A 26,847-nucleotide genomic window follows, 5' to 3' on the forward strand; every position below is an offset into this window, starting at 1 on the left:
GTAACTCGTACAGAAAACTCTTAACTTGCATTTGTTTTGAGTTTACTGTTTCTTACATCAGACATGAATGTAGCATGGAGTCATTCAGCCTCTCAATAAATGCGAGTATTACCATGGTCTCTCCATGTCCTTAGCAGATAACAGAATGGCATCACAGTGGGATTTTTGTTTGTTTTTCTTCTCTCTTCCCTTCTTTTCTGACAGCCAGGCCTATTGGTTTTAAATGGACATCCTTGCTTGAGGCCCACAGGTGTTCACATGTTCTGTATAAATCCCGTCTGTGGAGCGCCGTGTCCAGGGACCTGTCTGGTGAACGGCGAGGGGGGGGGGGGTGCTTTGAAATGGGAGCATTCCGTCCATCTGACAGCATCGGTACCGCTGAGACCGGCTGTACTAAAGAAAAATGGATAGTGGAACCTTCTCAGTGGACTGCTGTAGCCTTATCAAGGCTCTGTTCAGATTCAGAAAAATGTTTATGCCCAGAAGCTATTAAAGCTGTAATATAATGATATATGTTAAGATTTTTGTTGCTGTTTTGTTTCACGTCCCGTAACATGAGATGGTTATAGCTCTAAATAAGGGTCTGTTCCCACATATCTGTCTTCCTGACTCTGCCGTTCTGTAATTTCCACTTTTTCTTGGCATTTCCGGCTCTGCATAGAACAAAGTGGCAGATATTCAGAGTACCAGCAAATAAGTCAATCCCCAAACACAACTGAACAACCAAAAAAAGTTTTGCTTTCTCTTCAGTGCTGCACGCCAGTTGAATGTTGTTCCTCTATTTTTTTTTTAAATTAGGACTTTGATTCAAGCATTTTTTTATGTAATAATCACATTGTTCTGAAAATGAATGGGGCGGGGGGTGCTCTCACTGTGAAATAACCTAGATGGTTTCTCTGGCACTTTGTCTGTTTGATTGGATGAAATCCCACTTGTTCGTGGAATGCTGCTTTGCGACACGGAGCTGTGCCTCTGACTCGTGGTGGTGTCTCTTCCTCTGTTGTCTGTCTCTCTCTCTAATGTCTGGTCTGTTTCTCTGTCTCTCTTTCTGTCTCTCGTGTTTGTCTCTCTATATTTCAACCTCTCTATGCCACTGTGCACCTGTGTGAATCACACTTTGCAGGGTATCTAGGGTAACATGACATGCTTTTCCCAAGAAATGCTCTCTCTCTCTCTCTCTCTCTGAGACAGGAGGGTGATACAACTCAGTCAGACCCGGGATGACATTCCTCTGCCTTCCCTCCCATCCCTCTGACTCTGGTTCTGACTTTGTGGAAACTTTTAGAAATGTCATCAACAGAGATGCCAGTTTCATATTGGCAGATGATTTATGGCAGTATTTATTTTGTCTGATTTGCTATCAATATAAGGTTCTGAGACAAGTGCTTTGCTATCTGTTACTACATTTTAAATTGTAATCAATGCTGTACCTAATTAGATGTTCACTGAGATTTTTTTAAAAGTTTTCTGACTTCAATTTATGGTTTCTGTGTTTTATTAAATGCATTCATTGAACGGAAAGCAGTATAATCTATAATATAATTGTACTGCTTGTAGTTTAAATCTTAATTTATGTAGGTAGAATTGTTACCAAAACAATGTAATTATGCTAATATTTAAGTTTGTATTTGTGTGGGGGGGGGGGGATTATGTTTATAATTGCCCACAATGTAATGAAAACCTGTTGTTTTGACATCGTGGGGGACCATTTTTCAGATCCCCAGAAAAATCTGCGGAAAAAAAACTAAAATGCTGAGAGATTTGTAATTTGTCAGGTTACTTATGGTTAGGGATAGGGCTGGGTAGGGGTTAAGGTCACCATGGTGGGATTAGCTTTTTCCCCATAGAAATGAATGGAGAGCAAAGATATAATTACAAACCTGTGTGTGTGTGAATTCAGTACTATGCAAAAGTCAAAGAAAATGTTTGTTTAAAGCTAATCTTATTTGGGTAGTAAGTGTATATTTATTCAGAAACACAGTATATCATTAGAATAAATGCAAATTAACAATAAAGACTAATAAGAAATTATTTTCTCCAAAATGTTACTGAAATCTTGTTGGATGACTAGATGAGCACCGCCTCAGTTCCCAGACCTCCTCCGGGGCATCACAGCAATTCCATGTATTCACTAAATTTCACCACCGGCTCACTTTAATTAACTTAGTCAAATAACTTGATGAGATACTGCTTAGCTAAACATAGTGTGCTTGTGTTCAACTCAAGAAATACATGGGTATATTGGATGGTTACTGCAAATGCTGGGTTGACTTTTGGAAGGGTTTTCAAATGTCTAAGCCAACTCACTTTGACAGATGTAAAATCGTAGGTTTACATCAACATCAGGATAATCTTACGAATAGTTTTCTTCAGCACCCCAACATTTTTTGCATAGTACTGTATATTTTTTCTTTGTCAGGAAAGATGGCGGCTCAGTTGAACTTGGGACCAGGTGCAGGGTTTGGTGTGGCCAGTTCACTGACGTACTGGAGCCCATGTCGGAGACATGAATTCCCGCTAAGACTTCTGCAGTGTGATCCTCATTATGAGGCAGTGGGGGTCATGTTAAAATTAGAAGTAAAGTATGTAGTGTGGGGATAAATTTAGAGAGTCACATGCACCATACTCTGGGATTTCTTCCCCAATTAGGACCATAAGGCCAACTGGCGCTTCTGGGGAGAAAGTGCTGGTTGTAATACATTGCTGGGTTGTCACTTTTCCTCTGACCAACACAAGTGTGCAGAATTCAGTCCATTGCTAAGGACAGTGATCTTATGCTGGTTCAGTGACCAGCAGAGAATGCACACCCAGGTGGTGCACTGTTCCGCGCAGAGTTAATAATATATTCACAAGTGCTGGAAAAACAGGCCTTAAAGTCTGCATGCAGTGTTAAGACTTCACAGTATGTACAGTCAGACATTCTCTGAGCATGCGATGGACAGTGTTTGATTCGTTGTAAAAATCTCTTCCACGACTGATTCTCTGATTTTTTTGTGCAAGCTTTCCTTAGCAGGCCTGTCATGTTTTAACGGGTTCCCGTCTGAAAGAATCCTTTGCAGATTTGCATCCTTCCTGATCCGGTGTGCTGCTTTCGCTTCAAACCGCATGGCTTTTTGCCTTCGTTGCAAAGAAAAACCAAGGGTTCCTTGGCGCCATTTTGGAATTTGGCTGCAGTACATCGTAAGAGTTTCACCAGAGCCTCCCCTACGCAGGATTAACAGCCCGTTACTCTCTGTATTGTACACACACGTAGTTCTTGTAATTCCAATGGACTTGTACCATATTCTATTACCCGGGCTTACCCCCTACCTATGCCTAAAAGCATATAAAAGAGTACCGATTAAAGTCCGTCATCTAGAATCTGTTGGCCCTGTCAGCCTGGTTGCCAAAGAGTGCTTTGTGCTGTCCTGTTGTATTTTATATATATCTTCAGTATTTTTAACTAGTGCCGTGTTGTTCATCTTCGTGAACAGACCTCCCTTTATTCCCAGACAAACACAGCTTTTGAAATGGAAATGTTTTTCTCTGTACACGCCACCTTCGGCTCTCTTTATCTTCCCACTTCAAAGTGCTGCCCTGTCATGTTTTTTTTTTTTGCATCTGAACAAAAAACAAGAGGGTCATCGTGTTTCGCCTTTTTCAAACTTTGTTTTTTTGGGTGTCACAGTAGGTGGATGGGTGGAGGAGGGGCTGGGATTTCCCTGCACTATTCTCCTGTGCCATGTGTCTCTTCATTTCTGTATGAATGCCCAAGGGCCGTGGGTTATCGAGAGACCCTGTTCCTTTGGGAATGATGCCGCATTTCATTTGTTCTCTCTCCTTTCTCTCTCTCTCTCTCTCTCTCTCTCCTCTCAGCTCCTTCTAATTGCCAGCACCGGTTCAAGCTACTGCATCCGGGACGCAGGCCGGCATGCCGATCCAAGCTGCAGTGAAGCCGGCACGTCACTGAGAAAGCTGACGCCCCGCACCCGCAATTTCGGCCACTGGGACCTTCGTTCAGCAATGGCCGGGGTGTTTCTGGCTGGGGGGATAACTCTAGCCCCTCTTCCTGGTCCCCCACCCCTCCTCTTTCTCCTCACCCACACACGTGCACCACCCAACCACGTGTCTTGAGGCTGAAAATCAGGAGATCAGTGACATTTGGGTCAGAAACCCTCCATCGTACTGTCCATCTGTACGCCCCCTGCCCCCTCCCTCCCTCCCCTGCCCCCCCTTCCCTGAGAGCCTGTCCCAGTGTTGACAAACAGCGAGTTCGCCCCTTCTGGCTGGGACCCCCACGGACAGCGCCATGGGGTCCTGAGGGGCTGAGATGGACGGCAGGCGACGGCCGCGATTCTCCCAGCAGCCCACACCCACACGGACTGGTTAACGTTGGCATCACTGGCTTTGCTGGGGCAGCAGTATGCAGGAAGCTGACTTTCCAGCCACAAATGCTTTCACAGGTAAACCCCAGGAGATGTCAGCGGTTATCACTTTACTGCTGTAAATAAGCATCAATCCCAGGCCTAAACCCAGATTTCCTTTTTAACATTGTATATATTTTGCGAGCTCGTATAGCCTTACCGTTAGTCGTCCTGGTACCCAGGTGCCTTCAGGTGGCAGACTGGTGTTGGCATGTGCTACAGTGGAAGCCGTTTGGGCACCAATGAGCCCCGAAATTGCTTGGTGTTTCCTACAGCCTGAGTTCTCCTCATAGGATACTTCAACTCCTGCAATCTTCAGCCGCAACTCGAAAATAGAACTGTGTCGAAATCTGATGAAATTAAGGCCAATTTTAAATGTACTATTTTTCCTAATACATTTGTAACACTGTAAATGGGCTCCCCTTTACAACGCTGAGTGCTCCTACCCCCAGTTTGTTTACTGGTTAAAAATGCATTGCATAATACATTAGCTGGTAATTATTTTTGCCGGAAAATAATTTTGACAATGTGATACATGGGTGCATGTTTTGGCTCCATAAAAATGCAAAAAAAAAAAAAAAACATTTTTATGGGCTTCATATCTTACCACAAACAAGATAATTACCATATTGCATATCAACAGTATACTTTTTTAAGGGGAAATACTTTTTGAGTTGCTGATTTTAAAATTGGCCATCTTATACATTACTTCACAACTTTCCATTACTTTTTTCCCATGATGCCCCTCTTCAAAGATGTGGAACCAGGTGTCCTGACTGATCACTAGAATGGTAGAGGAGGGGCATGACTCCCGCACATTCAGGATGGGTAGGTAAACAGGGGGAAGAAATCGATACCATCAAGGTTAGAGAGTGTGTTTGTTTACTGCGCAGTTCGTGTTGAGTGAGCAATGCTGCTCCACTGAATTGGCCGGCTTGCCCGAGCGTCTCTTACATCGCTCTGTTTCATTGTATGCAGGAACTGTTCCATTCGGTACCTTTGCCTGTAGAGACTGAGGCGTCAGTATTTGGCTTGTATCCTTACGTACTTTCATTTGAAATTACTTCTTCTGCGGCCTCCATTCTATCGGAGTGTGTCCTTTCCCCCCTTTGTCCTGAAGTGGCCTTGGAAAGCAGCAGGGATGAGTTGATATTTCCTCCCAGATACCGGTTGCTGGAGAGCTGGTTTAGGCCACTTCTCTACCTGTGATGCAGTGATGAACTCAATCAGGGAAATACCTTCAGTCATGCCGCACCAGTGAGTAGAATGGTGAAAGAGGAACAGAGAGGGAAGGAAGGAAACCTTATGGTACTTAAGCTGCGTCCATCACAGTCCTCTCTGCCGTATCATTTGTGTTGCCTTTGGTTTACAGGTGTCTGATAGCCAGGCAGAGGACAATGAGCCAGTTAAACTCCATTTGTAATGACTGCTTTGTGATCTTAATTCTGGGTATGTTACTCAGACTTAGAAGAAGCTACTTTTGTAATATATAAAGAAGTGGATGGTCAGACAAACATCCGTGACAGGCCCACCCCCCAACATGTTCTTCCCTGAAATCCCCCAGTTTCATGATTATTTATTATTATGTCTCTCTCCCCCCTGCCTGCTCTGCCCTGTCCCCTCTCTAGGCAAAGTCTTTTTTTCCTGCATTGTGTTGACCCCCCCCCCCCCGGAATGGAATGTAAGCAGCAGACATAGAGGAAGGGAGGTCTGAATACAAAACGGGAGCACAGTATCGTCAGACTCTCTCTCTCTCAAGGAGGCTAAAACCATTTATTAGTAATGTCTAGCAGTGAATTGTAGCTATCTTCGTAAAGCAGATGCATTTTAATTACAAAAAAAGGGGGGGGGGAATAATCCCTTTCGATGCAACCTGCACGTTACCTCCCCACGCTCCCTCTTTCCTCTAGAGCTGCCCACAGAGTTAAGAAATACACACACTAAAGGGAGAAAGAAGCCAGGTAGTAGCCGGAGCCACGCTGGCCGCTTCTGAGCAGTTATTTTTTTTTAACTGAGAGCCACTCCTTAGGCTGAGAGGGATGACAAGAGCCGGCTCTGAGACGAGCATCATTTACCGCGCCTTGCCGAGGGTGCGGAGGTCGGGCGACGTGCCGACGCAGTGTCCCTGCAGACGAGGCGGCTGAGTCACGGCTTGGTTTCCCCCCTCCCCTCCTGACCCGGCCCCCTTATGAACCCGGCTGCGCTTTGGTTTTGTTTACTCGCCTCCTGCACTTTTAAAACCCGGCCACCCGACCGTGATAGCGCAAGTTTAGCGTGACCTACATTAGCCTGCAGACTATGGCTGCGACAGCCGGCTAGCGGCGGGAACCGCGAGGATTACGCGAGCTGATTCTCGCGCGCAGAATTTCGCGTGGCGTCTTAGTTTTCCATCTTACGGAGCAACACGACAAGCCGCTAACACAATGTGCTGCGAAAAGGTGTGCGTAATGAAATTTTTCCTCGCTACTGACTACAGCACTGTAAAAAAAAAAAAAAAAAGCTCTAATTCATTTAACCTGAATGCTAAATATGTATGAAAGAAGTGCATATTGGCATACTACTTCTGTTAGTCTTTAAATACCACGCTAATACCTCATTTATATGGATCAAGTTATTTCCCTTCAGAACAGTTCAATGGAGATATTTTTTACGTGCTCCGCTCGAGTGACCTTGTTATTCAGTCATATATAAACACACTTTGGCGTCCTAGAAAAAGCCCAGATGAGCTCTCTATACCTTTTGAAGAGTGGTGTTTAGTTGTCGGCTGCCATGGGTACATTTATTTTGCGTTAACCTAAAGTTAACCTTACGCGGTTTGTTTTTCTTTCCTAGAATGTTTTCCCGCTTTCCTATGCTTCTCCTTGAACGTTTTTGTTTTTGTTTGCCTATGTGTGTCTGTTTTTGCCAACGTCTTCATTTCTTGTTCTGTTTGTCTGGCTGCGTTTTGGGGTTTTTGTCTTTCTACTTGTTAATTGCTTGGTGTTGAACGACCCTTCAGGAACTGGGGAAAATGACTCAAAGTCTGTAGCGTAAGCAGTGACGGGGTGTGTTACGCGGTTCATCGTGAGTGCTTAATCCTAGCAGTGCTCATTGAATGGTGCGTATGGAGTAGGCCGCTGACTGAAACCTGAGCACTCCCATGTGCACCTCAGTCAAACCTGTCGGTGACCTTTCGTCCGCTGTGGCGGCCCAGGCCATGAAGTACCTGGGAGCACTGCCAGAGAACCAGTACGGCCCTGCAGAGACCCTGTAGCGAGAGGCCTTGTCGTTCCACAACGTGCCAGGCGGGACACGTCCCGGAAACACTTTCTTGCTGAGATTACTTGCCCGAAACAGCCTGTCAATGTCCTAGAGGCAGATCCTATGGATCCAAATTAAGATCATGAAGAGGTTTTTTTTTTTTTTTTTTTTTCTTTTTGTCTTACTGCCTTTGTTACGCTGTGTCCATTAGCCTGCAGTACAGCATGACCCTACATCATCATCTCAGGGTGTTCTCGGTTTCTGACCTGCTGGTGGAGTTAAGCATTGGACTATAGTATCACAGTTGTCTTCAAGTTGTGTTTTTGATAAAAAATGGAAAGCATTTCTTAAGTATTAATTGGGTCTGCAGGGAACACCATTTGTTTAATCCTGGCTTTTGAGATTTCTTAGGTATTTTACTGGTTCTAAACACAGGATTTCTGCGGTTAAGAATCTAGCTGTATAAACCGACAATATTTGATTGAAAAGTTTCTAGTGACACAATCACGATGATGATGTTGATGATGATAATGATAAATATTGTATTTTCTGATGAGGTTTCTGGAAATTGTCATCGTCCAGTAGAAGTACCTGAAATGTAGTCGCCAATGAAGAGCCATTTGCTGATCTTTCTGTAAAATGGATTTTGCTCCTCTGCATTTCCTTTGGTATGAGGAGATTTAAAAGGCTTTGACTTCCATTGGCCCACCACTCACTAGCCATCTGACAGACGGTTGCCCGGTTACTGAGCCCCTCATTCAGGCTCTGTTGCAAGACAGCAGTGCAGGGGATGCAGTTTGAACATCCACTTTGCTATCTCTCTCCCCTTACACCTCTTTCTCCTGCTGTCTCTCCTTGCTTCCCTCGCTCCGCTCCCCTCCCTCCCACTCAGTGCGTCAAATCTGCCACCTCAGCACATCCCAGACATGCTTAATTATCCCGGCTGAGCCAGGGGCCGGGGGGGCGGCAAGCAGAGGAAGGATATCCCCGATCCCTCATGCATCGTCCGTGCATCTGCAGCACATTCATTACTGGCGCTTGGTGCAGCGGAGGCATGGGGGAACTCGCTGAGAACAGGCCAGTGGGGGTGGGGGCGCTCGGGACAAGTGAGGTGGGGGTCACACCCTCTTTGGGGTGCGGGCTGTTACTTGTGGTGTGTAGGTGTCTCCAAGGCCACTTCGCCATACCTGTTCACAGGTGACTCCTGCTTCATTTCTCATCGTGGCTGTAGTTTGTGCGGAATGGCGGGTTGGGCGCGCTCATTTTGTTTTTAATTGTGCCTGCGGTTGAGATGGGTCTCGGTGTAGCCGTGTCAGCCAATAGGGTTGGACCAGACGGGGCCAATAACATGGCACATGAATTCCAGCCGTCACCCTCGGAGATGCCAGACGCCGCTTGCAGTGTTTTAGGTGTTGCCGCATTACGGCACGCTGTAGGTGCCCCGTAGGCTGTAAACACTGGAATGTCTTAATTATCATTTGTCTGAAAGCCAGAAGGGTCGTGCTGTGATTGTCTGCGGGAAATGCATGCCTCTTTCTCTCATTAAAAGTCAAGCCCCCATTTCTCATTTAGTTTACTCCCATCTAATCTTGAAAACTGGGCCTGTTTTTTTTGTTTTTTCCTCCGGGTGGCGCTGTCTGTGAGACGGGTGGTGCAGTGGTGTGAGTGCGCACGCTAATTGCTGCCCAGGAGTGAGGAAGTGAAAGCTTTAAACGTGCTGTTTTCTCCTTTCACGCGAATCTCTATTTTTTTTTTTCCCTCCCCCTAGCCTGTCTAGACGAGTGAAGCACAAGCTGTTCCTGTTCAACAGGGAGCCGTGGGGGGGGGGGGAGGGTTAGAAAATCTGCTTTGTCATTAGGATCTTTTCTTTTTTTATTAGTATCGGCCTGATTTTACAGCAGATCAGCGGAAATTGCCTCCTGCAGGAAATACATTTTGAATTTGAACCTCGGCTATTTTTCCCAGCCTGGCCACACGGCACGGAAAACACCAGATAGGTGGAAGCACTAAGCTCTGCCTTTGAGGCCTCACCGATGGTCACCATGTACACAGACTCTCTCTCGGGAATATTTTCAGACAAAAAATAACATGGCCCTTCGACGCTGCAGTGGTGCTGTGTGTCAGGGCTCTGGCCGTGTCTCTGTAGGGCTGCTTCCCCGCCCTGCCCCACCTCGCACCACGCCCCCGGCTTCCTGTGTGCCTGGGAGGGCCGCTGGTGCAGCCGGCACCTGGTGCCCATGCTGTGGCTCCGCTGTAAGCCGCGGGTGAGCAGCTCAGTAACTCTCCCACTTACCTTTTTAATCTGCTCATTTATTCACTCCTGGAGTGCCAGGTGGGGTGGCTTCCTATCCAATTAATGACTTTAAATAAGCAATTAACTGAAACGTTTGCGTGAGGCACCGCAGACTCCATCTTAGTAGTTTAGTAGTATTTTTTTCCTTCAAGTTCTGCTCTGGTCTGTCAACCCTGTTTTTTTCCCTCTTCCTTTTGTTTCTATTTGTATGCACCTGAAAAGTCTTGGAAGGTCTCAGTTTTGTACATTTAATACTTGGTAACAAAGTCAGACAAGAAAATGTTGAAAATCTCTCACACGTGAAGCTGGCGTTTTTTCCTCCTTTTTTTCTCCTGAACACAAATTGAACGTTTATATTTTGTCTGCTGGTAGCTGATTTGCGTGATGATGTGGAGCAAACAGGAGTCGGCCTCCCCGCTGTGGGTCGGACGCACAGGGAATATGTTTGTTTGTCATTGTCCTCGCTTGATCTCAGTGGTACGGCATTAGTTTGCAGTGGCTGATAGACGCAGTGGCCGCCTGGTTGGACCCATAAACATCATTCTGACATTTAGCCATGGGTTCCATCCGAAACAACTTGGATATCTTACAGTTTTTACACTTCAGCCAGTCATATAGCTAATTTTTTTTATTACATTGAGTCTAAGCATCATCCTTCAGGAAACGACGGTGCGGCCTCTTACGGGAAGCGGTGAAACCTGGTCCTTCTGGATTGCTCTACCCACTGGCCCACACCATCCGTCAGTCTGAATGCTCAGGACCCAAAGCGAATCTCTCACCTCATACAATCAGATCAAAACAGAAAAGAGGGTGGGGGTGGGGGCAGGACTATGATGTAAAGAAATTCAGTGAGGATAAGAGCTTGGGTCAGAGTGGCTTGGGTTTGCTGGGGTGGTGAGGTGCGAGCTGTGAGTTTGGTTGTCATGGAGGCCTTGGTCTCTCTCCCCAGAGTGCAAATTCCAGTGCACCAATGGCAACTGCTTACGCCTTGGCTCCTTAATCTGCAACCAGCTGAATAATTGTGGGGACAACAGCGACGAGGAGAACTGCCCGGTGGTCACCCAGCACCCCCCGCCCAGCATCTTCAGCTGTGAGTACCCCTTCCCCCCCCCCCTCGCCGTGGCCTTCGTAGCTTCAGACACTCTCCCTCTCTCACTCTCTTTTTCTTTTCTACCTCCTCCTTTAATCTTTTCTGCCATTCATCCCTACTTTTCTGCTCTCCTACTCTTCATTTTATCACAGCTTCTCTGTTCTTTTTCACTCTCGTCTGGCTCTGTTTTCGGGCATCACCTGTCGTACTTGCCTTTCCCTTCCTCCATCCTTTTGTCATTTCGTCCCTCCTTCTGCCATCCTTTGCTTGCATGTTCCTTCTCGATGCTATCCTTGGTTACTGCGTATTCCTGTGCTTGCTGGTTAGCGATACTCCTCTGTTCTCTTTGCTATTGCTGTTATTATATTTGGCCCATGACGATTCGGGTTTCTGTCTTTCTGGGATGTGTGTACCCCCCCACCCCCCCAGCCCCTGTCCCATTCCCAGGGGCCCCAGCTCAGTGTGTCGCCCGCCCGGTTTCCTGCTGTTCATGGTTTTCAGTAACGAGAGCGACCTTATTTGTGAGGACAAACCCCACCCTTCTTTGGGTTGTGGACTTACGACTGCTGCAGTTTCCTCTTGATGCACTTCTCTCCGTGGGGGGTTTGAACTGGTGGTGGCAGTGGGGGGGTGTTTCACAGAATGTCATATTCTCTCTGCTTCCATCAGGCTGGTGATGGCCGACCTCGGTCAACTGTCTGTCATTCTGCACAAAACAGAAGCAATTTCACGGCTTCTTAGTTGACCTTCCGCAGTGTTTTGTCCATGTTAAATGTACTATATATATGCATTATTTTCCCATCTCTGTATTGCTTTGAAAATGGAGGCTGCTCAAAGTGATGATGTTGCTTTTATTTGCCATTTGCCCAAGTATAAATACACTGGAAATCTGTAGTTTTTGCATATCCCATCCTGCTCTCCTCCGAGACACATGCGTGCATAAGTGCTCATCAGGTTCCATGGATAACATTTAGGCCTCTATCCTTGAAATGCAGGCTGGTCAGTGCGATGTGGTCCGCTTGCGGCGGCACCTGGGGTGCAGGCAGCGGTCTGTCTCCGAAGTGATGTGGCCAAAAAGCAAAGTGGCTGTTTTCTTTGACTGTTTTCTTCTGAGGCTCAGCAGGATTGATGGGATGGGGAAGAATCAAAATCAGATTTGGTCGCTGGGTGACAGATGGCTTTGATGCATTCAGGCTTTTGTTTTGGAAAGTTTTGCGCCATGGGGGTAACTTTATAATGGGTCAGTAAAGCGTGCGTGAGTGTGTGTGTGCGTGCCCCACTCTCCCTCCGTAATATTTCAAAAGTAGGGCTGCAAATTGTGTTTATTTTCCTTTGTTTCTTTATTAATTTCATGTTTCCAAATCTGTTTATTTCCTCCTCCCTAATTGTCCCCCATGCCATTTGTAGGGGCGGGTCAGGGGGGCGGGGCGGCATGGGGGGGGGGCGTGAGGGCATGGTTTTCTGTGACCAGTGCGGGTACTTTAAAATATTTAGCCGTCTAGAGCGGATGTTAATGAGAGCGTCTGGCAGCACTATTACGACAAAACCCATAGAGCGATTGTCATTTTTCAGAGCCGGAATACTGATTCGCCGGCAGCGGGAGTAAGGCGCAGAGCCCGAGCAGAAGGGAGGGGGCGGGGGGGGGGGAGAGGGAGAGCGGGAGAGGGCAAAGCAGGGAGGTGGGGGTGAAAATGTTTCAATTCTAATCGAGTTTGCCATCTTCCCGGCTGCGCCTCTGCCAGACAGATGGATCATGAATAGTGTCTAGACGCTGTGTGCCGGAGTGAGGCGCTGGGTCTCTCAGGACAAACAATGAAACAGCAGCTAAGTAACAGGGAAGTCAGGGTCTACCCCCCCCCCCCCCGATTAAATGGCGATCACTGTGTTGGACGTGCAGTCGGGGTGGGGGCTGATGGACAAAGTCCTCATTATTACAGATACGGGGAGGGAGGGGAGGTGGCAGCTGACCCCCAGACTCCTAAGAGACGCTTTTCGGGACGCGTGATGGCTTAATCGATCGGAGCCAATTCTGATTAGTTCCAGCCGACGTTGTGCCTGGGAGGGGGTGAGTGGGCCTGGTGTTTTGGTGCTGCACCTCGCCCTACACTGCTGGCCGCTGTGGTTAATCGTCACACGGCATCCATAGTCTTTTAGCAGACGTAGCAGGATTGAGTTTTTCGTTTCCGCTTTATGATAGAAATGTTCCGAACTTGAATACCCTCAGAGTCGGGGGGGGAGGAGGGGAGGGGGGGGGACATTAGTACTGTCAGAAGCGATATGTTTTTCTCTCTCTTTCTCTCTCTCTCTCTGATATTTTCGGATGAGACAGTTGCACAGATGGGTAATCTGAGCATGTTTTTAAAATGTGTCACATTGACACTATGGACACTAGTACAGAGTGTGACTTGGTAGTGGTGTGTCTGGGACACGGCTGCACCGTGGGCCCTCAGCACGGGAGAGATGGGGCAGGTCCTGCCTGGTTTGTCTCTCCACCCCAACCAAGCCCCCCCCCCCTTCTTGTTGGGCTGTCACTTTATTTCTCTGGGATATCGCTGCCCACACTCCCTAACCCCTTTGCCGACTCTTGTCTCTGCCTCCCTAGACATTTTCATCCCTATTTCCCTTTTAATGTCGCTTCCCAGCAGAAGCAAAACAAAAATAAAGTAAAATTTCAGTTGCTGCTGCAGCAGTTCAGACACATGAGCTGAATCTGGGACAAAAAAAAAGTGATGTTGGGAGGAGGAGGGGGGGTGGGGCAGATTCATATGGACGTGAAATAAACAGGCAGCCAGACTTTCAGCGTTTGTTGCCACGTAATCAGTCCGATCTATAAAAAGCATGTTACTACAGAAAGGGCAGGGGGAGGGAATTACTTTAGATTGGATTTTATTCACAGGCACACTAATAATCAATTTGTAGAACATAAAATGTTAATGCAACTATTAATGTGAGCAGTGGTATTATACAGAGTTTGCATAAAACTTACTTTATATAAGTACTGGTCACCCCTCAGGTGTACTGTTTTATTACTTCTTCACCTATGTACATATTTTTTAATGTTTATGGCAGTCGAGGATTGTAGATGGGTTTTTGTTCCTTCCTTTGCCCGTAAGTCACAGCACTTAGAAGCCAAACTCCCACTCGCCGCATTTTTCTGGGGATTTCACCTATTCATCGCTTCCTCTCGTTTTATCGCCAACCCCGATGACTCTGTAAAGATGGATTAAGCACTTCGCCCTGCGATTGAAGACGGTGTTTGGTCGCCGTGAGAGTAATTAGCCCGAAAACCTGTGAGTGTGCAGAGAGCCAGAAGCAGGGCCAGTTGCAGCTGGTTGGGGTGTTTGGTGCCCCCCCCTCGCCTATACACAGACACACACATCTGAGATCAAACAGGCAGAAAGAGTGCGTTCTCCGACACTATAATTGAAAAGGCCTGTCGCTCTAAGAAGTGGGACACTTGGCCGGGACCTCTTCTCGCTTTTCACGAAGCGGTGACCTCTAACTGCCACCTTCCCCCACCCTGAATGGGGAGGGGGCACTTTACACAACCTGTTTGTGGGTCTGGGCTTGGGGTTGGGGGAGGGCTCGCCCGCCCGATCGCCCCACGCTGCTCCTCTCTCCCCAGCCGGACATTGGTATGCAGATTTCGGTGTTCGCCTGCCCCGCTCATTTCCATGTGTTTAAGGGATTATTTTAAGTAGACCATCTGAGTGGGGCTGCATAACTTGAGGGGTTTTTTATTATTATTTAACTCCAAGCTTTCAGCCTCATTTCTCAGTCGGCTGCCTGGGACAGACTTTGAAGCCAGTTTTACGGTCTTTGGGTCAGGAGAGAGTGCGCTGTTCTGGTGGACTGTACTGCAGCAGCCCGGCCTGTTAGTGACTCTGGGCGCCGCGTGGCTCAAACCCTTTCGTTGATGTCTTCAGCACCACACAGCACCCTCATTTCTTCCTCTGGTGGCCATTTGCCCCTGAAAGGGAGCCGTCTAACCTTCGCCGCTGCCAATGTGCCGCTATCTCATCCCAGGCGTGGGTATCGGGTACAGGGGAGGCATCGCGTGCCGCCTGAAACCCATCCTCGGGTGGGAGGGACGAACATCTTTCCTTTTCACCCACAGTTTTTTTTTCTTCCTTTTGCATCCCACAATACCTTGCATCTGCTGTATTGTGTGTGTGTGTGTGTGTGTGTGTGTGTGTGTGTGTGTGTGTGTGTGTGTGTGTGTGTGTGTGTGTGTGTGTGTGTGTGTGTGTGTGTGTGTGTGTGTGGACCTTTAGGGTGTCCCTGCTGGGGTAGGGGGGTGTGGGGGGCTCCTGACCTGTGTCTGTTTCTTGCCACCCGAGGCTCACAAGCTGCAGAATTGTTTTTGTCCCTGACCCCCACCCTATAAAGGAGACAAAGGGAAGTGAAGTGGACTTCAAAAGCAGGTCCGTTGCACCCACAGAGACGTGCCTTCATTTGCGCCAGGAAACGGAAACCAAGGAAACAAAGGACCCCGCACGTGCCCCCCCCCCCCCGCCCGGCCTCCCTGACATCCACCACCAGACCCCACAACGTCAGGAATCTGCCGCAGACGGAAATTAGGGAAGCTACTTCCAACGCGTGATGTCTGTCTGGAGGAAGCCAGCGGCCTTTTCTTAGCTGTTGAATGTGTTTTTGTGCGTAGTTTTTTAGTGCATCATTTTTTTTTATCCACGTTGATGCATGTTGATAATTCAAAGCGAAGTGGAATCCTAAGCTGCTTATTCATCACTAGGCAATTTCCTGCCTAGAGGAGGGTTGATCACATGAGAATGTCACCCTTTGACGACGTGGAGACGTTTCTGTTCTGTTTTCAGTGTTCACAGAGCAATACGTGCCCTGTACAAATGTCAGTATTCACATATACCACCTTCCCCTAGTTTGACTCCTATCAGCTGATGCACCAAACCTTTCAAAACATCTTTATACTGTGATACACAGCAGTCTCTTCTGCTTCTCGGCACTCAATTTCCCATGCAGCCTTGGTGCTGCATAGATAATGAGTGGTTTGGGTGATGGTCACATTCTCACTGGGAATCGTGCCCCCTCACTGGGAATGCCGACTGTCATTTCTCTTGCCCCCCCCAAAAAAAAAAAAAAGTTCTGTTCCTCTAGATACCGAAATGGTCTGTTTTTTCGGAACAGAGTGACCCTCCAGGAGCAGCTTATGAAGGGCTTGAATTTCCGCGGTTTCCACCTTTAATAATGCAGCAGGACATTGTTGAAGCAGGTTGTTCAGTGAGCCGTGGAAGTGTGTAGGTCCTCACGGCTTCCATTTCCCCCCCACAACCCACCTCGCAGCCCTGACGTCAGCCGTACGGGGGCCCCCATTCGTAGAACATGGTAGGAGGCGGAGGTGGATGTTGGTAATCGTGACAAGTCTGACAGCCCCCTCTCCACCCACTCCCCCCGCCACATCGCCACGTGTCCCTCTGGGCACAGCGCCCTGGCACTGACGAGGTGTCGAGAATGAACCCAGAGACTCAGATGGAGCGGCCACTCTCCCTAGCCTATAAAAAGGACTTTTTTTAATTTGTATATTTATATATATTTTTTCTGACTGCTATTTTAGGTTTGGCAAGAGTGCTGGTGACGTGGCGCTGTGCTTCTCGAGCGTGTGGTCAGCCTCAGCTGGTCATGTGCGTGCTGTGCCGTCCAGTAAGATGCATGATCCGTCCCAGGAGGATGATGGGATGGAATGGGATCATGCAATCGAACACCACTGCTCAGGAGTGCCTTCCGTTTCGGTGTTTGCTCAGTCATGCCTGTAACAACATATAAACATTCATCCGTCCATCCATCCATCTTCAAAATGGAGGGTCCATCCATCCATCCATCTTCAGCAGGGTCATGGGGAGGGCAACTGGTCCCTATCCCAGGCATAAGGCACAAGGCTGGAGTGCATTATTTGGCGAGGCTGGTTTCTATAGCAATTACAAGACCCTATATTCTACAGCAGTGTTTCCCAGTCCGGTCCTCGGGGATCCACAGGCAGTCCAACTTTTTGCTCCCTGCCAGACACTCAACATTTTTTCCCAGGAGTTTGGAGGGAGCAAAAACGTGGACTGTCTGTGGGTCCCTGAGGACCAGATAGGGAAACACTGCTCTACAGACTTGGCATACTTAATGAAGATGTCATGTTGTGTTTATGTTGACTGCCATGTATTAGTGATCCTTAAGAGGCACTCGTGTCACCCAGCCAACCGCAGCAGCTGTATCAATGTCCCACATTATGGCAGCAGGCTTTGGGGGCGGGGGGGGGGGCTGATTCGCCACTCCCTATATGGATCATCCCCTGTCCTGGAGGAGTCCCACTCTCACTGTTGCTATTGTCATTGAACCCATGACTCAGCTGTTGGTTCTGGTGGCCAGATGAAAGAGTGGAAGGGGGTGTCACTGTGGGAGGGGGGTAGTGTCGAGGACATGGTAAGGACACAACCCCTACCCCACCCCCATCGGTAGCCCTCAGGTTTCAGGCAGGAGGCTGTGGATCTGGCGTTGGATAGAGAGGCCCCCCCACTTAGGGGCATCTCGCGTTGCGATTTCGGGCCAAGCGTATATTGCATTTACGCTGCAGTGGCTGATGCTGCCGGGCGCCGTAGAGCGATGCCAAAAAGCACACCAGGAACTAAAGTTTGCGGCATGAAACAGCAGACGTCCGAGCACGCCACCCCCCCAGCTCCACGCGGCAGCCCGTCTTCATGCAGATGAAATGATCAGGTGGAATGCGGCAGCAGAGGTGGGGGGAGCGGGGAGCAGCGAGACCGCCAGGCGAGACCGCGTGCCAGCAGTCTCTATGGGAACGGCTCAGAAGGCTGCCGGTGATAGAGCAAAAGAATAGAGAACGCGGCAGCTTCATGGTCAGCGAGGATGAAAGTTGATCCCCCCCACCTCATTTCTTTTTACTATAGTAAGACTTTCTTTTCTGGGTATTTTGCCTTACCACCATGTTGAGGCACCAGAAACCTTGGTCATGCTTTGGTTACCTTGATGCATGTGTCGCACCTTTATTGGGTGGGGGGAGGTGTGCACATGCTTAGAATCTCCCTCCCATCGTGGTTTGATAACCGGCTGTCATCTCTTACTCAGGCTATCCTTTGGTCAGGCCGGGGCCCCCTCCCCAGACAAAGGGCCCCGTGTCACGCCCAGTGGCACTGTGGGGCGTGTCTGTCAAGGCCTGTCTGGCTTTGTCAGATCTTGTTGTTCTAGGCTGTTTGTTGTGTTTTTGCTGGAAGTAGGTCAGTCCAACACTGTGCTCAGTGTCTAATGAAGCCACCCCCCCCCCCACCTTTAATGAAGGCAGCAGTAATGGGGGGGAGGGGGGCAGGCGTAAGACGTGACGCTTCCCTGGCTGTTTCCTTTATCTTCATAGCTGGAATATTGCCGGGATATTGGAATATTTTGCTTCTTGTGTCATTAGTTTTTATTAGTCGGCAGGTTGAGGGAAGGTTATAGATCGTTTTGGAGTAAAGTCAGGGGCGGGAGCCATCATGGCGGAATCCGTCATCATTCTGCTCCACTGTGGCTTATAAAATGTATCTGTGCCGCAGTCTGGTTTGGGTCTGCGCAGCTCAGAGAGGGACTGCAGCCTGGTTTGGGTCTGCGCAGCTCAGAGAGGGACTGCAGCCTGGTTTGGGTCTGCGCAGCTCAGAGAGGGACTGCAGCCTGGTTTGGGTCTGCGCAGCTCAGAGCGGGACTGCAGTCTGGTTTGGGTCTGCGCAGCTCAGAGCGGGACTGCAGTCTGGTTTGGGTCTGCGCAGCTCAGAGCGGGACTGCAGTCTGGTTTGGGTCTGCGCAGCTCAGAGCGGGACTGCAGTCTGGTTCCCTAGAGCTTGAGGTGAGGGCAGAAAGCAAGGCAGAACCTCTGCAATATGCCATCGTGAGCGATCACGGCTCAGCCCGAGAGGAATCCCAGCAGGGCAGCGGTGATGGGGGGGGAAGGCTCAGTGAGTACGTGAAGTGGGCAGCGGGGCTGGGCTGGGGCAGGGCTGGGGCCAGGCGCACGATGGCCCCAGATGGGGAGCAGCCATGGCGTTTCAGCATGACAAAGTGCTCATCGCTGCAGGAACTTCCTCCTGGGGCCGTCATTCATTAGCCTGCGTTACACGCTGAGACTGCCGGCTCCCATCTCTCCCGGCCCAGTCACAGGAGAGCCGACAAAGAGCGAGGACGTGGGGGGGGGCACGGGGATTAGAGAGAGAAATCCAGGACGTGGCAAATCTGTCACGCCATGGGGGGGGGGGAGTGGCAGAATTTTTGTGACAAACAGGCTTGAAGGTGATTGAAGAGAAAACAGTTTAGGGACGTTAAGCGGGCTTTTAAGGTCCCAAGGCTTTAAACGCCCTACAAACAAGAAACAAGCAGGTGCCTGTCACTGTTATAGACCAGCAGGGTGTGTGTGTGTGTGTGTGTGTGTGTGTGTGTGTGTGTGTGTGTGTGTGTGTGTGTGTGTGTGTGTGTGTGTGTGTGTGTGTGTGTGTGTGTGTGTGTGTGTGTGTGTGTGTGTGTGTGTATTTTCTTATGGTTAAGGTTAGGGCTCGGTAGGGATTAAGGGTGTCGTGATCGGAATTAGAGTTTTTCCCATTTGTCCCCATTCAGATAGGTCCGTCCCCCCCCCCCGTGTGTGTGGGATATGTGAGCCAAACAAGCATTTTTTTTCCTCCTGTCCATGGGTCTCTGTCCAGCACACTGACATAATTACCCACAGTGACTGTGTTAAAATGTTATGTTTCTCTCTGAAAATGTGCTGAATTAGATCTCTGAGTCCTGCGCCAGTCAGCCACAAAAATATATCTGAGCTTCAAATGCACTCATACCCATTAATGTTTTGCTTCTGCTGGCCTGTCAGCTGTTGGGCATCCTCTGAAAGGGGCACATTCAGCAAAACCCTTTCACTTCTCTGGTTAAGGGTTCAAGCTGGCGCACTTTGGCTGAACAGCACCTGAAATCAGCCACCTGGGCAGACTGAGTAACAGCGTAAGGAGGCGTGTAGGGGCCCTGGATAATGGGAAGTGTTCGCCATGTGTATGCTCCCTCAGACGAGGTCTGTCTGAGTTGAGTAGAAGCAACAGGTCGATGCGTATTGAGCACAGATGAATCATCATGACTGAAGCAAGCATCTGGCTTCTCACGTGGGCGCCTCGGTCGAGGAGTACTTGGCTCTGGGGGCAATACAAGCACAGACCTGCGACCCCACTGTCTGGAACCTCCCATCCTTCAGGTGCTGGGCTGGCCGTCAAGATGTCCGTCTTATTACCCAGATCTGTGAGTCTTTATCCTGTATCCTTTCCAGCCTCTCCTTTACGGCAAGGGCCCAGTTTTATATCAGGCCAGTTTGTCTGTCCGTTCCCACTGCTGAGGCGGGCCAGTGCGCCACTAACGGGTTTATTAAATGTCAGGCAGCCGTGGCATCCGACGGAGGGACCAGCCCCGTGGGCGGCGTCCTGTCGGTCGTGTAATTAATGTGGCGAGGGGATGTTCACGCTGTAGCCCTCGCCGTGCTCGCCAGGGCACCAGTACCAGGATGGCACCTTTGCTGCCATCTCACAACACCAACGCTCAGTTGTTGCCTTTTGACTATGTTTGCCACTGATTTTTGGTGCCATAGCACTGAGGAGTCTAGCGACTAAAACCCCTTATTGGTCACTATTATACAGCGGGCTGGTAAAGGTCGGGTGGATTCACCTGGATTACAGTTAGACACTTTGGTTTATTAGCCAAAGAAGCTGCAACAGACAGACTTGGCTTCTGCCACAGGTGCCCTAGTAGCGCACTCTGCCTCCCATGGTAAGGAAGACGGCTGCACGGATTTATTTCAGACTTGATTTGGCTTTAAAAACCAGCCAAGGACTTCAAGGGGGAATGAGCAGATGAAATTACACCAGAGTCCTTTATCCCTCTGTCCTCGTGGCCCCGCCTGTTAATCCTTACAGCTTTCTGTGGTGGCTGTACTTCTGTTGCCAAATGATCGCTTGGCTCACGCCAAGAATCTGGTAAATGTTCTCTTTTTTTAATTTTTTTATCTCTGGTACCTTATGTATGGTGTCCCTCTCTGGGCCAAAGTTCTGTCCAATGTTGGTTTTTCCTGTTTTCCTATCTATCTAGTCAGTGTCTGTATCGGCATGTCGGAGGCCACGTTGTCTTATAGTGAATTTGTCGGACCTTTCAGTAAGTCGGACCCCTGAATACTGAGGGGATGCACGGCAAATAGTGGTGGCAGCTTTGACAGCAGTAGTTGGGGGCTGAGCTTTCTGACCGAAGAACCGGGAGGAAAAGCCTAGGGCTATGGTAAAGCTAATTAAAATCACCCCAGGGTGTGTTTGTCATGTTTTTCCTTTGTGTGTGTGTGTGTGTGTGTGTGTGTGTGTGTGTGTGTGTGTGTGTGTGTGTTCAAGTTGAACTGAAACCGCAGGTAGGCCATGCCAAGTGAGTAATTTGTATAGATTGTAAACTAGGAGACCAACCCTTGTTACATCACATTTGTTTCCCTTTCATGAGAAAAGATTTATGTGGGAAATAATATCGTTTTCCTCTCAGGCAAAATTTTGTTAATGTCTCCGGACCATGAAACTTGCAATGCAAACAGAAAAAAATTTCCTGTCTTCCTCCAGCTGTGTTTTATTTTTTTGTTTATTATTATTATTACCACCGGTTTGGGCAGCAGACAAAACTAGGTCTTATTTGCTGTATATATTCTTTAGAAGACTTCTATCTTTAATCATGCTGTTGGTGTAGAGGCGTGATACACGAAGCTAACTGCGTTGTCATTGGCCCTGAGGGAAAAAAATCATAAAAAAAAAAAAAAATCATACTTGTCATCATCATCATCAATTATGATAATCGGTCACCCCAGGGAATCAAAACACTGCTGTGGACACTGGATGCTGACAGGCACATGGTGTGATGTACTGACCCGAGGCACCAGACCCGGCTGGGCTGTCGTCCGGTGAGAGCGTTACCTTGGATACGTGTGGACGCTGGGGGTGCGTGGCGCATTCGTGACACTGAGGATGATAGAGGCGCTAATAATGCTCGCTTCCCGTTTTTAAATAATGATAATACCGTTAATTCTGACACGGACGGTACACCGCCCCTCCCGTCTCACCGGGAGCCTGTTTAACCACTGTGTCTTGCCAGTTCAGGAGATTGGCATTAAACCTAGACATTACCTCATCCGCCTGGGCAGGCAGCCCATTACGATGCTCAACAAGCCTGCAGGAGAGTGAAAAGCCCAATACCTGGTGATTATGTGCTCCCTGCGCCGCAGTGGCAGTCTGCAGGCGTCCCGCCTCCCCCCCACCCCCGCCGCCCCCCCCCCCGCCCCACACAGACACACACCACTCCTCCGCAGACGGAAGCCGTCACAGGCTGTGATAAGGGCGCATCGTGAGGGAGCTAGGGCAGGGGGCCGGAGTAGGCGGGGGCTGGGGCGGGCTCGCAGGTGGACGTGCCGGCTGGCACCTGCAGGGAAAGGGAGAAGATTAATCAGGACGAGTGGGAACAGGAAGCTTCCGTTTCCTCCTGGAGAGAGCTGAGGGCGAATGGTAGAGCAGTGGCTGGGGCCTGCAGGCTGGGCGGCATGTTGGAACCTGGCCCCTCCCACAGCCTGGAGACACACAACTGCTAAGCCATAGTGTATGAGCCAGCACTGAGCTAAGCCATTCAGCTTGCAGGGGTTCACACTTTACATACTTCTGTATGCATCAGTAATAGTCATGTTTTTCCATTTGTATTTGAATAATTCGATTCACATGTCCTAGAGGGACTCTTCATGGTTGAAATATCTGCTGCACAGGGAGAATGGCTCTCTGAACATTCAAAGGTATACGATTTTGTCAGGATTGGCATCGTAAGAATGTATCTGTCAGATTAATGTCAATGCACTATAATCATCTGAAAAATGTTCGTCGTTTTATTAGTGATTAGTCGAGTTCACTGTACTAAAAGTCAGCTAAAGTACAGGGGTGCCTCATTTTCTTTCTTTTTTATGCGAATTATGAAAAACGCCTGTAATCTACAAATTGAAACTCGCTTTAAGTGGCATAGATTAAAAGGAAACTAGGAAAGTAGGACAGAGTTAATTTCAGACACATCAGTGGTTTTGCCCATATGACCATTCGCCAGCACCGGAATCAACTCCAGCACCGAAACAGCGTGAACGCTAGGTGGCGCTGCCCAACAGGGACCGCCGCCCGCCCCCTTAGTTACGCAGACTCCTTAAATATAAGACCTTTATTTTCACTGTACAAATATAATGAGATATGCTTTGGAGCTACCCTGTAGAATGCACTTTCGCTAACTGAGGAAAAAAACAGTTTAAACTCATGCAAATCCGGAAGATAATCCGTTTTAATGATTATGGTACAATTCGTAAGCCAGTAAAAGCACTGATTTTAAAACACGTATATATCGATGTAATAACCCACATATGACGCTGCAGTATAAATCTATGCATACGTAAATATAAAATGCAGTTAATGCGTTTGTGTCCCTAGTGAAGCGATGTTTTCTCTCCTCAGACAGTCCGAGTGGGGGGACTCATTTGGTATGCGGTAGCCGGTGTAATCTGTCTGCAGTCTGCTCAGCCGACGGCCTCCCCCCGTCTGCGCCAAATCGCTGGCCCTGGGGAGCAGCGGCACTCTGGCATACACGTAGACAAGACCGCCTACGTAATGTCGCCTGCATGCATATTGAAATACTTCCTCTCCAAATGATCAATAAATATTTAAAAGTTTATCCGAACAGAATATGGGGGCGACGACTTGGTTTTCATCCTTCGGTTTTTGAATATTTTTGTATTCTAATATTACTGCTAATATCACACCACCGCCACGTAGACAGGTTGTTGAATAGCAAATCTTTCTGAGTGGTTTGTTGATTATTTTGCAGGCTGCTGTCCCGGCAATAAGTTGCTGCTCTTCTTCACTTTTCCCCTTCATTTTAAGTGCTTCGGTTATTTATAGAGCATTGGGTTAGGTTGGGGTGGGGGGGATCCGACACAGATCAGCTAGACAGTGGGGTCGGCTCAAGGTTAGGCGGTTCAGTGGCCTCCTTGATTGGTCGTGGCTGTCACTAATGAGTGCACGCCGGGGGGGGGGGGTAATTCTAACCTCCCCATCCCTCGGCGGCCAGGCCATCCCCTCTTTCATCGCCATTGTCACCATCGGTTTTTCCTTGGAGTGCCTTTCCACCCCCCACCCCCCATGCATGGCTGGAGCCGCTACCTTTTTTGGGGTTGGGGTGTAGGCTTTGCCTGCCCACACGATCACGTAACGCAGAGGCATTCTTTTGAATGAAGTGGGGAGGGAAGGGGAGGGGAGGGAGAAAAAAGAAAAGGGGAAGAGGACAAAAAAATGCATGAGGCTGAATCACGGTAGCTGTGTCGCTCGGTACGCGTTATGGCGTGAGAATGCGGGGTCGGAGCTGCTTCCTCTAATTGTGGGCCGCAGCCAGTCCTGCGTTTGGGGCTGCTTTACCGGCGGATCTCTGCCCGCTTTTACTTTCCTCCCCGGATCTCCATGCAAAACCTAACAGTTCTGGGCAGCCGCGTCAACTCCAACTCCAATGTCATTTGCTCCTGCAACTGCACCGGACCCCAAGCCCAGGGGATGGAGATATGTAAGTACAAGCAGCAGGACTGCGTTAAATTATCTAAAGCGGTTTTGCACCATGTTTCTCGCAGTCTAGCTATTTAATAAAATATAATAAAATCCGTCCCGTACCCCCCTTCGGTGCGTCGGGCACTTACCCACAGCGTGATTTTTTTTTTTATTTTATCATCCAAAAATCAGTGCAGGTGCATCGATGAGGTTTAACGAAGGCATCGTTTTAACGGCGCTAGGCTAAATTGGGTATTTTAGTTTACATTTGCGCCGTCGTATATTTCTGGCCATTTGTAATGGACTAGAAACTGCCTATATGACTGGGGGTAGTTTCAAAGCCCCCGAGCGATTCACATATGTCATAATAATTTAAAAAGTGTGGTGCGATACCTGTTTAGCTGCATGCACTGCAAGTTAGTCCAAATGAAAACCGGTGTTAACGTTGTCGGATTTCTTGAGGTTTTATTTGGGGGGGAGGGAGGTTTCAACATCTGCAGTAGTCCAAGCATTTATGACACCGCGCCGTACATAAAGGACGGAGAGCCCAGCGGGAGCTAACGAGCAGTATTATAATTGTGTGTATAATTATGATCGTTGTTTTGACGCGGCTTTGGAAGATGGCTTGGATTTTGGGTCCCCTCCCTCCCCCCACAGCCGCCCCCACAGACCGGTCCTTTCACCGCGCGACGCTGGGAGTTGTGGTCTGTCTGAACTGAACCGCGGACAAAGGGCTCCTTGAGAATCGGCCGTGGGCATCTTCTGCATATGATGCATCGCTATTTATAATCTTAACTTCTGGGAATCGAAATGTATAATTTAATTTGTTCCTCCTTACAAAGAATAAACTGGGAAATATAGATACCGTATTTATGTAAAGCCGGGTCGTGTGAGAAATGCGTGATGTTGAATGCGGAAAAAAACGTACATCTTTATTTGCTCCATGGATGATTCCGTGCAGTCTTTTGCGCGAGACACATGAAAAGAGTTTTGAACCTCGGTGTAGAATTTAAAAGATACCCTTTGAAAATGCTGCATAATTTACATCGACAGGAAACATGATACCCCCTTTCAACAATGAGCAATTTCTAGTTTAACAAAGTTCAGTTGTCATTTAATTCTGAAGCATGAAAGCCTCGACCTGTTTGAATATTGGTATTCTGTAATTTACTTACATTTACTGTTGGCCTGACCATGTGTATAAATCCAACCAATATGCAATTTTTATTATTATTATTTGACATTTCATCTCTCTAGTGTGCTATCAAAGTAAGTGAAACACTGCTTCTCCAAAGACTGGCCTTTTCTAAATATAGGATACACACGCAGTCAACATTTCTCTAATTATATAAATGATTCCAACTTTAAGTATAAAACTTAATTATGAAATATTGCTGCTTGTGGGTGTATGAATTTTTATCGGTTGTTTTATGTGTGTGCCTGCACACATTGTTGCCGTTGTTAATGGATATTATTTGAAGCTTTTTGTGCTGCAGATGTCCACTGCCTTCTAACTTGGGTGAAACGTAACTTTTTTTACACAGAAGCAAAAGCATACACATATATGAGTGAGATGATGCTGACAACTGTGAAAGCATTCGTTGATTTGCATATATATATATATATATATAATATATATATTTTACATTTCCTTTACAGTGGCAGTATGGATTAGCACAGCACACTTTCTAATGGATGGGAGCAAATTTTGTAACTTGTTTTGTTACTGTCTATGTGCAGCTTTCCTTTAGTTTTCCAGTTAATGTCAGCTGTTGCATTTATTCAACGGATAGGCCGATAAACGAAAATGAATTATAAGAACAAAAGGTCTTGCTTTTTTCCCATTCATTAGCCCATTGCTTGCAAAGGATTAACTAGCATGGTTAAGACAGTTTACTAAATATTTGTATTTTTAATAAGCAGCTTTTATACTACAGTGGAATTTAATTACTCCCTGGAGGAATCGCTTTGAAGTATCCCAACCTGATGTATTGCAGACCTGATGAATTTTTGTTTTTCCCCTGGTCAGCAGTGTGACTGGCAATGTGTGGTTCAGCTCTGGCCTGTGATTGGACGGCTACTGGTTCACATCCCCGACAGAATAGTCACATCTCTGTCGGGCCCCTATCCGCCGGAAATGCTCCAGGGTGCCGGATAAATGGCTGACCCTGTGGTTGGACCCCATGCTTTGCTGTCAAATGTGTG

At 48.1% G+C, this 26,847-nt stretch overlaps 1 protein-coding gene and 1 long non-coding RNA gene across 5 annotated transcripts in view; one reads left to right on the forward strand and one right to left on the reverse strand.

Moving 5' to 3' along the window:
* LOC125749148 (low-density lipoprotein receptor class A domain-containing protein 4-like) overlaps positions 1-26,847 on the forward strand; it is a 61,641-nt gene that overhangs the window by 17,136 nt on the left and 17,658 nt on the right. For 3 of the 4 annotated variants that reach the window (XM_049026092.1, XM_049026094.1, XM_049026093.1), the window contains exons 2-3: positions 3,856-4,442; positions 10,886-11,026. In XM_049026092.1, coding sequence (XP_048882049.1) covers positions 4,403-4,442; positions 10,886-11,026 — 181 coding nt within the window. In that variant the 5' untranslated portion in view covers positions 3,856-4,402. Of the gene's footprint in view, positions 1-3,855; positions 4,443-10,885; positions 11,027-24,372; positions 24,662-26,847 lie in introns of those variants that run through there. The other variant, XM_049026095.1, reaches the window with a different exon arrangement.
* LOC125749149 (uncharacterized) lies at positions 401-6,721 on the reverse strand. The gene is made up of 4 exons (XR_007399790.1): positions 6,479-6,721; positions 5,452-5,606; positions 4,564-4,753; positions 401-653 (listed from the first exon to the last, which is right to left on the reverse strand). It is a non-coding gene; the product is annotated as an uncharacterized LOC125749149 (long non-coding RNA).

This window comes from Brienomyrus brachyistius, chromosome 9 (assembly GCF_023856365.1).
Source record: "Brienomyrus brachyistius isolate T26 chromosome 9, BBRACH_0.4, whole genome shotgun sequence".
NCBI classification, from domain to species: domain Eukaryota; kingdom Metazoa; phylum Chordata; class Actinopteri; order Osteoglossiformes; family Mormyridae; genus Brienomyrus; species Brienomyrus brachyistius.